Source organism: Ictidomys tridecemlineatus, chromosome 4 (genome assembly GCF_052094955.1).
Source record: "Ictidomys tridecemlineatus isolate mIctTri1 chromosome 4, mIctTri1.hap1, whole genome shotgun sequence".
In the NCBI taxonomy this organism is placed as follows: domain Eukaryota; kingdom Metazoa; phylum Chordata; class Mammalia; order Rodentia; family Sciuridae; genus Ictidomys; species Ictidomys tridecemlineatus.
Window position 1 is genome coordinate 149,612,200 of NC_135480.1, and position 17,585 is coordinate 149,629,784.

Consider the following 17,585-nt stretch of genomic DNA (forward strand, 5'->3'; position numbering starts at 1 on the left):
CTATCTGCCTAACAGTGGATATAACTCATATAGCAATTGATCGGTGGAATATAAGGGGTGAGGAATAAGATCATGCAATTATACAGATGCAAAAGGAGTAAGAAGGTATCATCCTAATTGTCAAACTACCCTAGGACCAAGGGTTGTGCTTGGGAAATACTGGACTTGTCAATGAAAAATGAAATATTTCCAATTGGATTTGAAGACAATTTGAAGTATATAAAAAAAGAGATTCATGAAATTTTTGTTTAGGAAGTCTTGAGTCCAGATATTTATTCTAGAGGGCATAGGGGGTATATCTCTGGCAGGGGAAGGGTGGGGAGGTGGCTTTTAAGAGTGTTCTGCTTTTTACCCTTCTCACTTTTCCTCACCCCTTTTTTCTCTTCCCCCGCAAAGCTGCTTCCTGCCCTGCCATCATTTTTAGTGCTTTGCCTTTTTTTCCCCTTTGCCCATGTTCAGCTGCTAACCCATAAAAGACTTTGTTGGTTTTGTATGCATACTGGATGGTATGAATGCATTCCCCTTTCACTGCCTGTATACCCTAGACTTTGTCCCTAACACTGAAATCAGAGCATGGTTTGAGTTTATCCCCATCATTCCCCATTGTCGTGCTTCCTGTAGAGACTGCCAGCTTTGTCATTTCCCCTGGCTCTGCCCACACTGCATGTGTAGGGGCTGAACTATGGGCAAGTGTCTGACCACCCATGCAGGTGAGTGTATGTCTTCTAGTGCAAGTCTGTTTCTGTTTTTGTTCTTTTTAAATACATAGGAGTGTTTAAATGAGATCTACCAATTGCTTAAATAATCACCAAAATAATTACTTTTATAACTAAATATACAAATCCATTTTCAAAAGATCTTTTCAAGCCAGAGCGTGGTGCCCATGCCTATAATCCCCTCAGTGTAAGAGGCTGAGGCAGGAGAATTGCAAGCTCAAAAGCCAGCCTCAGCAACTTAGTGAAACCTTGTCTCTAAATAAAAAAGGACTGGGGATGTGGCTCAGTGGATGAGTGCCCCTAGGTTCAATCCCTGGTACAAAAAAAAAAAAAAAAAAGATTTTTTAGATCCCAGTGTTCAGAGCATTGTTCTAGATAGGTTCAATTTGAGACTGTGAGCAGAAGCATGTAAGCCCATTTACTATAGTAAGTGAGTAACATCATTGATTAGGCCATAAATGCATGGATCTTTAAACAAGAGCATTCTCACAAAAGTCTGTCCCACCTGCCCCACCTCAGAACACTCTAACCCATGAAAAAGGTCATCAATAAAGCATAAGGGTAATAGATAGAATTTATCCTTTAAACTCTTTTAGGTGGCTTTGTGTATAAAGCACCAATTAAAAATAAAAAACCAGGGCTGGGGTTGCAGTTCAGTGGCAGAGTGCTTGCCTAGCATGTGATCCACTGGGTTGGATCCTCAGCACCACATAAAAATAAATAAAGATATTATGCCCATATACAATTTAAAAATATTTTTTAAAATAAAATTAAGAATTAGTGAAAGGAAGACCAGTAGAGTAGAAAAAGGGGAATAGGGGAAGGGAAAGTGAAATGGCCCACCAGGGACTGAAATGGAGTAAATTAAATTACATGCATGTATGATTATGTCAAAATGAACCTAACTATTATGTGTAACTATAATGTACTAATAAAAGCATTTTTTAAAAAGTCTGTTATGTGGTAGAAAATTGAATAATTTAGTTGTTTTACATTTTATAAAAGCTTTATCTACCTCCGTTCCTAATTTTGGAAGATGAGAAATTTATCCCTTAATTTTCTATTTTAGATTGACTCCACAGTTTGCTGTAATACCATCTATTTGATTACTGTCTGTTGTGTTCTATGGTTGCTCTTCACTTTACCTTATCTAGATTCTTCTTAAACTTCTCAAACTACATAGACATAACTTAAGATTTTTTGTTTCTTAGATCTGAAACTAAGATCATTATATTATAAAATGGAATGTTTTAGCAGTAAAAGCTACATAGTTTTATACTGGATTGGGGATTTTACTACTCTTCTATCCTTTGAAGTTTTCTTTTTTAATTGTGTATCTCCTTTGTGTAAATTCTTAAAATTTGTGGAAGTATAGACCACCTCCCTTAAAATTTCTCACTGGGATCTAGAGTCTCCCTTCTCTGTGAGGCTTAAGTCTTTGTTGTCCTTTTCACCCTCCACCACCATCAGTATCCAGCAGGTTACCCTTCAGATAAAGAAGGGAAGAAGACTAAAGGGCAGTCAAAAAAGCAGGCCAACAAAGCTACAAAAAGACCGACCTCAGATGGTGAGTAATGATTGCAGAGTATATATCCTATTAACATACACTTTAATATTGGAAATCTTGAGAGAATCATAAGAAATTAAAAGAAAAGGGCTTTTGTTGTTTTGGGGGAGATGGACCTTTTCGTACATTTTAATAGTGTCAAAGCCATAACAGAAGCAATTATGGTATCCTAAATGCTAAAAAGTCAGATGCTGCTTTATGTGGGTATCTTCCTTCTAAATATTGCTGGTACTCATTAACTCTTTTGTTAACTGGATCTATTTATTAGTTTTAAACAGAACTGTGAATGTCTGCTGACATTTTTTTTTTAAATAAATATAGATGAGTGTCCAAGTGCCTCCAAAGTGTTCAAAGCATCAGATTCAGCAGAAGCTGTCGAGGCTTTTCAACTCACCCCTCAACAGCAGCACTTAATTAGAGAAGACTGTCAAAATCAAAAGCTGTGGGATGAAGTGCTTGCATCTCTTGTGGAAGGACCAGTATGTACAGTTTTTTTAAAATAAGAATGTTCTACTATTAACAACTAATGAAAAGTAATTTCCTTATGAAGTATGATTTTCTCAAGTCAGTCAAAATTGACTTCTATTCAGTTTTATTATTCAGTGTCATCACTTTTCAGAAATATCACAGGCAATAAGTGTAAATGCTTTTAGATTTATTTTAAACCTCTTACAGTTTGGATTTTTATTTCTGTATGTGTGAAAGTAATAATTTACATTGAGGTACTACTATTCCTGGGAATAATTTTCAGTTATGAAACAGTCAACTGAATCTAAAACTCACCAGGAAAGTTTTTGTTATAGTTCAGTTATCCAGTAGCATAACTCTTAAGCAATCTGGTACATAATTTGCAAAACCCATGTGTTCAACTTAGGGATAAAATGAACCAGTATTATTTAAATATTTTATGTTTTTAAATTTTTTCCCCTCTGTTTGGTATTCATAAAATTTTAAAATAAAAAGAATTACAAGGTTAATGTTTAGATTGCATATTCAGCTGTGTTTTATAAATGAAGCTTAAAAAAAATCCCAAAGTTGGAGACTTCAAATATAAATAATCAGTTCTTTCCTTTTTGCTTTTATTGTGTTAATAATTTTGCTTATAAATGTGATCAGCTATTAGATATTGACCTCTTGTCATTTACGATACAGTTAGGTATTTTTTTCTCCTTTTCAAAGTATTGTGATGTGCAGATATTGTGGGTAAACTCTAATTAAAACTCCATCTTATCATCTTTTAGTAATTTCTTCCTTCTAGCATTCCCTTTATTTTTCTCATTGCATTAGCTAGAAATTCTCATGTCTGAAGTAGAGTTATCTCTGTACTTTTTGTCTAGAGTTGAAGGAAACTATAAGGGTTTTTGTGTTGCATTTTGTTAGGGAGATAGTTGACATTATTATATTAAGAATCTTCCTTAAGATGGAAAAATGTACTCTGTTCATGGATAGGCAGAACTAACATCATCAAAATGGCGATACTACCCAAAGTTCTCTACAGGTTTAATGCGATACCAATTAAAATCCCAACGCCATTTCTTGTAGAAATAGATAAAGCAATCATGAAATTCATATGGAAAAACAAAAGACCCAGAATAGCAAAAGCAATTCTAAGCAGGAAGTGTGAATCTGGAGGTATAGTGATACCAGAGTTCAAACTGTACTACAAAGCAATAGTAACAAAAACAGCGTGGTACTGGTACCAAAACAGGCAGGTGGACCAATGGTACAGAATAGAGGACACAGAGACTAACCCACAAAGTTATAACTATCTTATATTTGATAAAGGGGCTAAAAGCATGCAATGGAGGAAGGGTAGCATCTTCAACAAATGGTGCTGGGAAAATTAGAAATCCATATGCAACAAAATGAAACTGAATCCCTTTCTCTTGCCATGCACAAAAGTTAACTCAAAATGGATCAAGGAGCTAGATATCAAATCAGAGACACTGCGTCTGATAGAAGAAAAAGTTGGCTACGATCTACATACTGTGGGGTCAGGCTCCAAATTCCTTAATAGGACGCCCATAGCCCAAGAGTTAATAACAAGAATAAATAAATGGGACTTACTTAAACTGAAAAGTTTTTTCTCAGCAAGAGAAACAATAAGAGAGGTGAATAGAGAGCCTACATCCTGGGAACAAATTTTTACCCCTCACACTTCAGATAGAGCCCTAATATCCAGAATATACAAAGAACTCAAAAAATTAAACAATAAGATAACAAATAACCCAATCAACAAATGGGCCAAGGACCTGAACAGACACTTCACAGAGGAGGACATACAATCAATCAACAAGTACATGAAAAAATGCTCACCATCTCTAGCAGTCAGACAAATGCAAATCAAAACCACCCTAAGATACCATCTCACTCCATTAAGATTGGCAGCCATTATGAAGTCAAACAACAATAAGTGTTGGCGAGGATATGGGGAAAAGGGTACACTTGTACACTGCTGGTGGGACTGCAAATTGGTGTGGCCAATTTGGAAAGCAGTATGGAGATTCCTGGGAAAGCTGAGAATGGATCCACCATTTGACTCAGCTATCGCCCTCCTCGGACTATTCCCTGAGGATCTTAAAAGAGCGTACTATAGGGATACTGCCACATCAATGATCATAGCGGCACAATTCACAATAGCTAGACTGTGGAACCAACCTAGATGCCCTTGAATAGGTGAATGGATTAAAAAAATGTGGCATCTATACAAAATGGAGTACTACACAGCAATAAAAAATGACAAAATCATAGAATTTGCAGGGAAATGGATGGCATTAGAGCAGATTATGCTAAGCGAAGCTAGCCAATCCTTAAAAAACAAATGCCAAATGTCGTCTTTGATATAAAGAGAGCAACTAAGAACAGAACAGGGAGGAAGAGCATGAGGAAAAGATTAACATTAAACAAAGATGAGTGGAGGGAGAGAGAATGGAAAACATATGGAAATGGTAGGAGACCCTCAGTGTTACACAAAATTACATAGAAGAGGATGTGAGGGGAAAGGGGGTGGAAACAAGGGAGAGAATTGAACAACAGCAGATGAGGTAGAGAGGGATGATGGGTGGAGAGGGGAGGGGGGATAGGAAAGGTAGCAGAATACAACAGTCACTTATATGCCATTAGGTAAAAATGTGAGTGTGTAACCGATGTGATTCTGCAATTTGTATTTGGGGTAAAAATGGGAGTTCATAACCCAATTGAGTCAAATGTATGAAAGATGATATTTCATGAGCTTTGTAATGTTTTGAACAACCAATAAAAAATATAAAAAAAGAATCTTCCTTATAACTAATTAGAACAAATTTTAAAATTTTAAAAAATATAAAAAAAGAAAAAAAATCTTCCTAATATCTTTTTATATTGTTAGAAAGTGAAGTTTTGTGAAACTTATCAAAAACTCTTTAGATTTACATTGGAATCATCATTCTCTTTGCTTGTAAATGTGATATGTTGGGTTACCCTTGATAAAATGAGTCATGTTTGGAAGACACAGGAAAGTGATTTTACTCTCTGAGAAGTAAAAAAGAAGCTTGCTTTCTAGCTCAGGGACTCAGGCATACTATGACTGTTAGATGCATTTTCACTTAGGATACAGTAATCAGTTGTTAATCAGTGTCTAATTATTCTCTTATTGGGGAGGATACATCTGGTTAGTGATAATTCAGGTGAGTCTCCAATATGGGGGTATAGGGGGGACAAAGTAGCAGATACAGATGGAGCAAAAGTCACCTGAGGACATGTGAAATTCTCTTCCCTGTGGGTATTGTCCTGCATATGACAAGATCTGACCTACTTAGGTCAGATTAATACGACCTTGCTGCTAGTGATTACTCTGGACATTTATGTAATGTTACCCTGGACATGTTTCATATCCATTCTCTTCAGATAAACCAGAAGCATATTTAATAAGCCAGGAAAACAAGTTGTAAGCCAATGATGACTTTTATATAAATATATGTGTATATATTTATATTCCCTCTATGATTGACAGCTGCAACTACTCAGTAATTTCCTCTTGCCACTCTCTTGTGTATATACTGCTGACTGAAGTTCTGTCTATACTACTTAAATATACTGGACTTGTGTCTATAGGACTTTACATACATACTGTCTCTGACCAGAATTCTCTCCTTTGCTATTTTCATGTGTCTCATTCATTTATATACTTCTTCATGCAAATGTTACACCCTCGGAGGAGCCTTCTCCAGCTACCCTTTTCTAAAACAGCTTCTCTTGAATTTTTTGCTTTAACTTGCTTTGTTTTCTCAGTATCCATTATCTGAAATTAATTTATTTTTTGTCTGTTCTTCTATAGGAATGTAAGTTTCATTAGAACAGAAACTTTTTTTTTTGTCTGCTCTTTAACAGGAAAGTAAGTTCCATTAGAGAAGAAGCTTTTTATTATCACTATGTAGATGAGTATCTAGCATGTTATGAAACCTCAAAATATCTATATTATATACCCATATTTTAGACACTATGGAGGTAGAGGTACCAGGAAAATATCAGTCATTAACAAAGTAGCTTGTCAAAGAGAGGAGGGTGCCTGGTATAACCAAGTTTGGGTATTTTTAACACCTCTCCCTAAGTACCATATTCCTTTAATGCATTTATTATTCACTTTCATAATCCATGTTAACATCAATATCAAGGCATCTTTTGAAATGTGATACTTTTAAAAATTCTTGTAAATTCTACTTTTTCTATTTATGAAAAAGAAAAACATAAAAAATACTCCCTTACTACCAAAAGTAATTGACTGGAAGATCATCCTTATATCTATTCAAAAAATGCCTTTTTTTCTCCTAGTTAAAAATAAAATAACCAGGGTAAAATGGAACCAGTAATAGCTTCTGAAGATATAGGGTATCCATTTGATCGTGTTTGCTTTAGATGGCTCTATTTTTTATAATCTTATCTCACTTCAGGTTAAATATTAGCAATAGGAAAAAATGAGATTTGGGAATTGAGGCAAAATATTACAGAAATTTTTAGAAAAATAAACATGTTGACACTTTGTGGCATAGATACTACTGATTATTATTACCTAGTGTTTTCTTTTTAATCTTCAAAAAATGAAGTTTTATAACAAAAAAATTGACTAGATAATGCCTTCATATACTAGAATGCTGATGGATAAAAAGATCAATATGTAATAACTTTGAGACAAGCTACCCATAATTTTTTGGTTGTTTCTTTTGTTGTTGTTTGCAGTGCTGAGCATTGAACCTAGAGCCTTCTGCATGATAGGCAAGTGCTCTACCACTGAGCTACAACCCCAGCTCCTGTTTTGTTTTTGCTTTTGGTTTTTAGGTGAAAAATAGTTATCCCTGGAATATGAGATTTAGTGGGACTTGGGGGGTTTCTTCAGTTTCTTTCATATGTTTGCTTGTCTTAATTAAAATTACTGCTTGGAGCTAGGAACCGTGCGTGGCACATGCCCGTAATTACAGCTTCTTTAGAGGCTGAGACACGAGGATTGTGAGTTCAAAGCTGGCCTCAGCAACTTAGCAAGGCCCTAGGCAACTCAGCGAGACCTTGTCTCTAAATAAAATATAGGGGCTTGGGATGTGGCTCAGTGGTGAAACATTCCTGGGTTCAATCCGCAGTACCAAAAAGAAAAAAATTAGAACTTGGTTTTCTTAATAGAAAGTATATTAAATGTGGAAACATTTTTCCCTCCTGATAATTTAGAATTCCTTCAGTATATTATGAACTGATAACCATTTTTTCTTCCCCTTGGGTACCATGTAGAATTTTCTGAAAAAATTGGAACAATCTTTTATGTGTGTTTGCTGCCAGGAGCTAGTTTACCAGCCTGTGACAACTGAGTGCTTCCACAATGTCTGTAAAGTAAGTAGAATTCCCCTCTCACTTTACCTTGATAGGGCTGAAAGAACACTAAACTGTATACCTGCTTTAGCACATGAAGAAGCATTTTTTCATGAAGGAGAATAGGAACATTACCTGTTAAGAATGTTAAGGGACATTACCAGTTAAGAAGCATTTAATTACATCTTTGTAGTAATTTAAGGTAATAATAATTTTAATATATTAACATATATTATTTGAAATAAAATAATTCTAATATAATAATATAAATAATATACAAATATATTTTAATAATACAATACTAATATATTATTTGAGGTATTCTACTATTTTTGGAATTATTGAAGAGGGATTGAAATGGAAAAGAAACTAAGTATCATTGCTCCTTTCTATGTAATAGCTTATATATGTTTTATATATTATAGTGCAAACTAAAATTATTTCATGCACTTAATTTTTAAAAATCTAAAATAGTTTTACATACATTATACTAAAATCTAAAAAGCATCCTGTTTCTGTAGGATGTTCAAATTAATTGAGTATGGTGTTATCAGTGTGGTATAAAAGGAAAATTTGAGTTTTAGTCAAGCCAAAGTTGGAATCTTGTTTACTGATTGATGGTTTTGTACCCTGACCTAATTTCAGAATTTTAGTTTCCTTTGTAAAATGGAAACAAACCTCCTTCAAATGTTATTGTGCCTGACCTTGTGTTAATTCTCTATTTTTAGTACAGCTAAATATATTTTTGGAAGATCCTTTATATGTAAAGCAACTTGATGAAATATGTAATTTAGTTTTCAGCAAGAGAATTCCAAAAAAAAATTTTTTTTACTTCTTTAGGGCTCTCTCAGAAAAAAACAAGACTAAAATCCAACATAAAATATTAGACTAATGGAACCATACATACTCTCTAACACCATTATTTTACTGAATAAAGAAATTGAAACACAGAATAGTTAAATCATTTACCTAAACTCTCACAATATGTGTCAGGTGGAACTAAAGTCATGACTATAGTGCAGATTCAGGCCTTGATGGCTGTTTGTATATTTCTCTTGTTAACAAAAATTAAACTTCAGATTTCTGTTTAAAAGCCTAAGATGGTGAGTTCATACTTGACCCTCTGATGGAATTGTGTGTGTATTTGTGTGGTTCTTTTTTGTTTTTACCTTAGGATTGCTTACAGCGTTCTTTTAAAGCCCAAGTTTTCTCCTGCCCTGCTTGTCGGCATGATCTTGGCCAGAATTACGTCATGATTCCCAATGAGATTCTTCAGACTCTACTTGACCTTTTCTTCCCTGGATACAGCAAAGGACGATGATCTGCCTGCTTCTGTGTTATTCCTGGTAGCTTCTTGGACAATAAAGAATCTAAAATGGTTGGGGAGGGTGGAAGCAGTGGTGGACCATTTCTCTCACGTTCTGAAGCAGCTATTCCTCTTTCCTACATAGCCATCATCTTGTGTGTAGTAAGAGGCCCATTTCTCAACTGTCTTTTAAATATCAAAAAGGTAGTTCCTGTCAGTAACAACTAGTTTAATGAGTTAAAAAGTCAAAGCTTCAGCTCTAGTTGATATCCAAGTTATGATTTATTTTGCAACTACCTCAGGACAGAAAAGATTTATGGGGATTTTAAAAATCATTGAATAATTAGTTAAATGAGATTTTAGCTACACACTGCCTCCCAAATATTAGTTGTGCCTGGTTATTGTAATTTGATTTTACAGAAAAGGAGATGACACTTGAGATTCTTGGAATGAACGCAGCTTCTTTATTATGCATACTACTTTTTTTAAAATGTCTTTTCCTCCATTACAAGTGTGTGTTTTGCAAAGAAAGTTCATTTTTTAGCCCATTTTGTGAGCTCCATTGTGCTTTTTTTCCTGGTGTTTTATGCAAGTTGACTACTAATGACTAATGAGAACAATATGAATGCATTGTTGCTGCATTAAGTGTAATGTGGTGTGGTTTTGCAATTAAAAGAGGTATTCTGATGTTCTAGTTGTAAATGTTCATAAAAAGCCACTTCTGTACTAGTCAAACTGCTTGTATTGAGTCTCACCAGTGTTTTTACATCTGCAGAGTATTGAGGGCTGCGCTAACTTTTGAGAGGTTTGAAATCGCTTCATATTGTGATCCTAAATTTTATATTCACTATATTCCTTTAAAGTATACCTTAATAAATATTTTATGATCAGAAAACGTTCATTTTGCTTTACTTTTCTACATTTTTCTGGCTTATATTAGGGTTTTTAAGGATCAATTATTTCCAGAGATTTTTGTTAGATGTCTTTATTGAGACAGACTTCTTTTTTTAAAAAAAACCCTGAATTTAATAATGAGAACTAGAATGAAGTCTTAAGCACTAAGGACAAATTTCATCCTCACCGATTTTTTTTTATTCTTACTAAAAATGGGAAATTTTTCAAAATAAGAACACAGTGACTATTCTTTGATCTGTAACCTCTAATATAATGAATGAGTGCTTATTTCAGACATGAATATTTTAAAACATTGTACTACTCGTTATACTGTTGTATTTTCATCAGAGAAAATTTTAGATGCAACCGAGTGAGTTTTCTCACCCCTAGAGTCATAGATACATATATCTATAAATAGACATAGTTATAGATAGATAGGTAACCAACATTTATTGAATATTTAATCTCTGCTAGTTACTTGTACATTTTTATGTGTATTTGTTTGACCCTACAAAACAACTCTAAGAGGCAGGTATTATTACACCCATTTTTGGATGAAACTCAGTGGCATGGTGAAATTAAATAACTTGCCAAAGGTTATAATTTACCAAATAAGTGGCAGAACTGTGCTGTAAGCTTAGGCAGTCTGGTGATCTTTACCTTCCACTACATAGGCTCTCACCCTTGAATATATAACATATGAGTTTCATTGCTTTCCTGCATTCAATTAAATTCAAAACTGGGTTCTGAGAAACACTTATAGCATAGTGATTAGGAGATGACAATGATTCCAACATTGGTAAGTTATCCCCAAATTTGTGAAGAATTAAGTTTAATTAGAGTCTTCTTAGATTAAAAGTTGTTCATTAAGTTGTATTATCAGTGCTGCATTTATATTAAATGAAGGGTGGGAAATATCCCCAATTTCAGCTATTTAAACTAGTTTAGGCTGATGCTTTTGTTAGCAAAATAACTAAATCTCATAGTTATATGTTTTCTTAATTGTGCTATTATAACATGACAGAATAGGAGAAAAGGCTGCTTATAGCTTAACACATTCGTAAGTACCAAGAATGGCCCAAAGGTAAGATGTGTGTGTGTGAGAGAGCTTTTTAATTTTTTCTTTTTACATAAATACTGTAGTTTGTGCTTAGGGACTTTAAGAAGAAAAACCACAATACTATTGTCACACATTTTTTTTATATTTATTTTTTAGTTTTCAGTGGACACAACATCTTTATTTTATTTGTATGTGGTGCTGAGGATCGAACCCAGCACCCCGCGCATGCCAGGCAAGCCCGCTACTGCTTGAGCCACATCCTCAGCCCCATATTGTCACGTGTTTTTAAAAAATAAACTAATTTCTTTACATCATCTAGTATCTAGTAAATGTTCCAATTTCCTTTGTCCTGAGTGTTGGGTATTTTATTTTTAGTTGGTTTGTCTGAATTAGGGATCCAAATAAAGACCTCACATTGTGATTGCTGTCACTTACGTATTTTTAAATCTATATATGTCCCCTTAATATTTATCCTCTTAAATCTTCTTTTTTCTCTCTTTATTTACCATTTATACTTTGCATGTTGAAATTGAGTTGGTCCTGAAATGCTTCTGAACAAATAAATTTAGGTGAGGTAGCCTTTTGGTGTAGCTTAAATGTTTATTTTCTGTGAATTGGTAGTAGAATTAAATCATGATCTGATTTGGATTTGACTTTGGGGAGGGGGTAAACTTTATAGGTTGTATGGTTGTCCTTCAGGAGATATAATATCTGAGGGTCTGTAAGGCTTAAGTTTGAAAGATGAGCTTTAAAAATAATCTGGAATTTAATACACTTAGTTTATCAGACATACATGCGCGCGCGCACACACATACACATACACACACACTCCCACACACGCGACAGTTTAGCTAAAAGAAAGGGCCTTACCTCTTTACTTATGGCTCTGGATTTCACTATATAGCTTGCTTTACAAGAACTGGGTAGAGTTCTGTTCTGCCTTACTCATTGCCTGCTATTTTCTCATTAAGGATCAAACCTTTCCCCAGAATTAAGCTTAATGGTCCATTTACCCCTAACATACATTGAAAGAGTTACTCTTGCTTGCCCACTGAATTCTTGATCCCCACAACTGGACTTTAAGAATGCCTGAATGGACCTGATATCTAGTAACCTGGTTTAATATGATCCTATATTGGGAGAGTGGGGGTGGGGAGATTAACCAAAAAAACTTAAATATCAGTCACTGGATATAAGAAATTGAAAACTACTCAGAAGGACCAAGCAGACAGATGACTGCCATTGAAAAACTGAATGAAAGAATAGGGCTGGAGATGTAGCTCAGTGGTAAGAACACTTGTCTTGCATGTGTGAGGTTCTGGGTTCAATCCCCAGCACCAATGGGGAAAAGAAGAAAAAAAAAGTTTTACAACTATATCCTAAAGTATGAAGTTGTATTTATAGAGTAAAAACAAGCTATGTGAAGAGTAATTTGAGAATAAGAGTCTCTGAACTAAACATGATTGTATAAATAAATGCAACAGACAAAACAGAATGGATACTGCCAAAACTTGAATGTATTGCCAAGTAATTTGTTTCGTATGGATATGCCACAGTTTATCTGTTCATCTACTGATTGATATTTGGGTTGTTTCCAGGAGTTTGCTGTTATGAATAAAGCTGCTATGAACCATCATATGTAAGTCCTTGGAAAATAGTTGGACAGTTTCTCTAAAAATTAAATATGCACTTACCATACAACTCATCCATTTCACTAATAGTTATATACTCAGAAAAATAAAGACATGTTCAAAGTGATTTATGCCATTATATATTCATGCCAGCAGTGTTTGAGAATTCTGGTTGCCTCATTCTTGGTTTTATCATTTCTTGTAATTTTTAATCATTCTAGAGAGAATGTAGAGAGAGCAAGAGATGAGTGAATTAAATATTGGTGACAGGAGTGGATTGTGGTAGTTATCTGTTCAAGTATTTTTGAAATGTTCAAATATTTCTGGATTTGAAGCATACATGATAGGATTATACTTCCTAGTCTTCTTGTGTTTGGGTAGGGCCATGTGACCGGCTAGCAAATATTATAGTTTGGATCTTTTTTTAAAAAAAAAAATTTTAGTATGTTCAATAGTAACATGCCCCTTAAAGTTTGTATAAAGTTACTCTGAAAAACCACATTCGTGAAAGTTTTTACATTTGTCAAAGGTAATTTTGCTTAAGAGGCTGTTGTTGTTATACTTACTTGGTTTTATTAATTTGCATGCATGCTTATTTACCATATGGCTAAGCAGATCTTCTGGATCATTTGTTTTATGTTGACACAAATACTGTTCTTTACAACTGTAATGCAAATGTAGAGTTCGCTCACACCAACAGAGGTGAACGCTAAAGTGGGCTTCTGCAATGTGCTGAGGTTCTCAAAAATTACTGTCCTATAATTACAGTTTACAAATGTAGGGATTTTCTTCATGTAGTTTTGCATGTTTAATCAGAGGCATGTTCGTACAGAAGCTTTCCTTGTATACTCAGCACACATTTGAATCAGTATGTTTGTGCTGCAGCTCATATGCTTTTATAAATCAGAAAAAAAATGTTTACTGTTGAATTCACAAAGTTCACCTTTATAGAGGCCACTGCTATAAGATCTCAGTAAAGGCCATTTCTGCTGGGCAGTCACATTCAGAGCTTGTCTCTTGTCAAGAATTTTACAAAGTTTAGTGATTTTTTTATCAGTTTGTTCTTGGAGATTCTCAGGGGAATTGTCTTCTGTCAGTATGTCATCATCCTCAGAAATCATATATATTTTGAAACAATTGGGACATCTTCAGCAATGTGAACTTTTGTAGGACTCTCCTCTTGAGTTTGCTGGTTGATTGATTTGGATGAGTCACACTCTTCATCACAAATTTCTACATTAGATTTTTTGCCTCACTCCACATCTGCTCTGCATACCTCCTAGTGTGGATCTTGAATCCACTCCAAAGGTCTATATGTTGAAGTCTTGGCCCCAGTCCATAGGAGGTGGTGGAACCTTTGGAAAGTGGTTCTAAGAGAAGGAAGTTGAGGTCACTAGAAGCATGCTGCTGAAGGGGATATTGGGACGCCTTTTTCCTTTCTGCCCACTATGAGAGGAATAGCCCTCTTCTGCCGCACACTCCTACCATGATGTACTGTGCTACTCAGGCCCAAAGCAACAGGGCCAAGTGGCTATGAACTGAAAGCTCTGAAATTATGATCCAAAATAAACCTTTTTCATTGTTAGTCACTTGATGGTCTCAGATATTTTGTCACAGTAACAGAAATCTAACATGGAAAATTGGTACCAAGAATGGGATTATTACTGTGACTATTCCTGATGATATAGTTTAGAAGCTTTTGGCATTAGTTTGTGGAAGAGTATGGAAAAGTTTGGAGAAGTGAGCTAGAGGAAGCCTAGAATGCAGTAAAAGGAGCTTAATAGGTGATTATAATAAGGACTTAAAAAAAAACAGAATGCTGATAGAAATTCAGACAGTAAAGGAAATGCTCATGAAGTTTCATGATGGAAATAGACTCAATTGGAAATTGCACTAAAGGCCATCCTTTTTACACTGGCAAACAATTTGGATACAATTATATTTGTATATTGAGACTTTGTGGAGCAGAGTTGAAAGGTGATAGACTAGTTTATCCAGTGGAGGAAATTGCAAGTCAGCAAACTATGCAGGCAGTGATATGGCTATTACTGGATGGTTTTTAGCCAAACGTTATAAGTATCAGGAGCAAGGGAAACAGCACAAAACTTTGGAAAACTTTCAGATAACTATAAAAGGAGTATGCTCTAAGGTGCTTCCAAGGATGTGAAGTTGCTCAAGAGGTTAACATCATTAAGATTGCAACTACTTTGCACCAGGACAATAGGAAACATACCTTGAAGCCATCTCAGCAGTTCTCACTATTTAAATGAAAGTATAAACTCATTGCTACTTCTGCAGGACTGCTTAGGGAATTGTTTGCCCAATGATTCATTTTATTTCTCAGAGGTCTTGATTTAAGCAGCCTAGGTACAGCACAGAGCTTGGTGTCATCTTTGTGATATTGGTTTTGTGGGTATGCAGAATGCAAGACTTAATGGGGTCATAACTTTCACCAAGGTCTCAAAATTTCATTTAAAGCCTATACAGTGTGTGGTAGGGTCAGAGTTCTTGAAATCAGAATCTGACATAGTGACACATGAAGCTGTGGGTGAATCTAAAGCTTCAGGGGAGACTCCAGGAAGTTAGACATGTCAAGGGAAGCTGTAAATCAAGAGAGTGGCCCTATGTGGGTGGCAGCCAGCAAGGCCATAGGGGCAGGGCTGCCCAACCTTGGGAACCCACATTATGCCACAGTGTTTCCTGGGTGCCAAACATGGAGACTTAGGAGCTAATGTCCCCCGCCTACCACCACCACCGGTTTCTATCTCACTTTGGTATGATCCTTCCCTTCTGTGTGTCTGTCCCTTCCTTTTAGAATGGGAATGTTTACCCTGTGCCTGTCCCATCATTGTAGCTTACAGCTAATAGTTTGCCCTGAGTTTCAGAAGAGACTTTGGACTATGACTTTTGAGCAGTGCTATTTTTTAAATTAAATTATTCTCATTTGTTATATATGATGGCAGAATGCAATTCATATTACACATATAGAGCACAATTTTTCAAGTCTCTGGCTGTACACAAAGTATTTTCACATCATTCATGCCTTCATACATGTATTTAGGGTAATGATGTTCATCTCATTCCACCATCTTTCCTAACCCTGTGGTTCCTCCCTTCTCCTCCCTCCCCATTGCCTTATCTAAAGTTCCTTCATTCCTCTCATGTTCCCTCCCCCCATTGCCATTATGAGTCAGCATCTTCATGTCAAAGAAAATATTTGTTGAGCAGTGCTATTTTTGAGCTGTTAAGACTTTAGCAACTCTTCTAGATGGACTGAATGCATTGTGCATTGTGAAATGCACCTTTGGGAGCCAAAGTTGGAATATTGTAGTTTGGATCTTAAATGTCCCACAGTGGTCCATGTGCTTGTCCCCAGCCCATGGCACTGTTAAAAGGTAGTGGAACCATTATGACATGGAGCTTAGTAGAAGAAAGTTAGATCTTTGGGGGCATCCCTTTGAGGAATATATTGTAACACCAGCTTCTCCTCTCTAGGTTTCCCAGTCACCATGAGATGAGCAGTTTTCTTCAGTACATGCTCCTGCTAGGATATACTGCATTGCAATAAGCCAACTGACATACACTAAAACCTCTTAAACTTTGAGCCAAAATAAACTTTTTCTCCTTGTAAGTTGTTTATCTCAGGTATTTTGTCATAGGGATAGAAAGCTAACACAGCCAGTAACTTGTGAGCAAAAATGCCATGTATCATTTTAATCAGAGCATTTTATTGCCCTCCAGAGTTTCTCTTCCATGGAGACCAGTAGCTCTGCAGGTTAGACTTTTCAGTTAGCTTGGATCACAGAATGAGAATGATAAAACCCCAATCCAACTTGTGGTGGACGTGCAACATGAGAAGTAAAAAAATTTTCAAACTCATGAAATTTTTGAGTTATTTGCACAGCATGATCTAGGTTTATTCTTACAGAAAAATTCCTTACTCATCTATAAATGTAGAATTATACATTAATTTGTCTTAATTTTCTACCTATGATTTTCATTGTTTTTAAACTAAGTTTTGGAATATCTAAGTCAATTGACTATGAGCAGTTGAAAGTGTGGAAGGCACTCTCTAAGGTGGCCTCAATGATTCTCACTTCTTGGTTGTCATGTCTGCTCTAATATACTCCTCTTGACTTAGATTCTTTTAAAAAAATTATTAGAATGCAGCAGAAATAACGGGATATCGCTTCCGAGGTTACCATTGGTTTCCAGTTTGGATGCCCAGTCTCTCTTGATTTGGAGGAAGCCAGCTGCCATGTTATGAGCTGCTGTATGGAGAGGGACATGTGGCAAGAAACTTATGTCTCCTCCACCTTCAGCAAGGCCCTTCAGCCTACCAAAAACCACACAAGTTGAGACTTCAGCACTTCATTGCAACCTTGTGAAAGACCTTCAGCCACAGGTACCCAGGATTCCTGACTCAGAAACAGATAATGAATGCTGTTGTGGTTTTTTTTCCTTCTTGTTTTTGTTTGTATTGTTTTAATTCACTAAGTTTTAGGATAATTTGTTAAGCAGCCAAAGATAAGTAATACAAATAGGGTGACCTTAAATACCAGTTTGCCCAGGACAAATC

General features: G+C 35.5%; 1 protein-coding gene and 1 pseudogene across 3 annotated transcripts in view; one reads left to right on the plus strand and one right to left on the minus strand.

The window, feature by feature from the left end:
• The window catches only part of Uhrf2 (ubiquitin like with PHD and ring finger domains 2), an 80,030-nt gene extending 69,714 nt beyond the window's left edge, over positions 1–10,316 (plus strand). For 2 of the 3 annotated variants that reach the window (XM_005327969.4, XM_021728185.3), the window contains 4 exons: positions 2,187–2,283; positions 2,605–2,762; positions 8,038–8,136; positions 9,290–10,316. In XM_005327969.4, the coding sequence (XP_005328026.2) occupies positions 2,187–2,283; positions 2,605–2,762; positions 8,038–8,136; positions 9,290–9,436 (501 nt within the window). In that variant the 3' untranslated portion in view covers positions 9,437–10,316. Of the gene's footprint in view, positions 1–396; positions 2,284–2,604; positions 2,763–8,037; positions 8,137–9,289 lie in introns of those variants that run through there. The other variant, XM_078047620.1, reaches the window with a different exon arrangement.
• A 1,104-nt stretch (positions 10,317–11,420) lies between these two features.
• On the minus strand, positions 11,421–17,266 carry LOC101965156 (zinc finger protein 639 pseudogene; annotated as a pseudogene).
• Between the last annotated feature and the right edge of the window lie 319 nt (positions 17,267–17,585).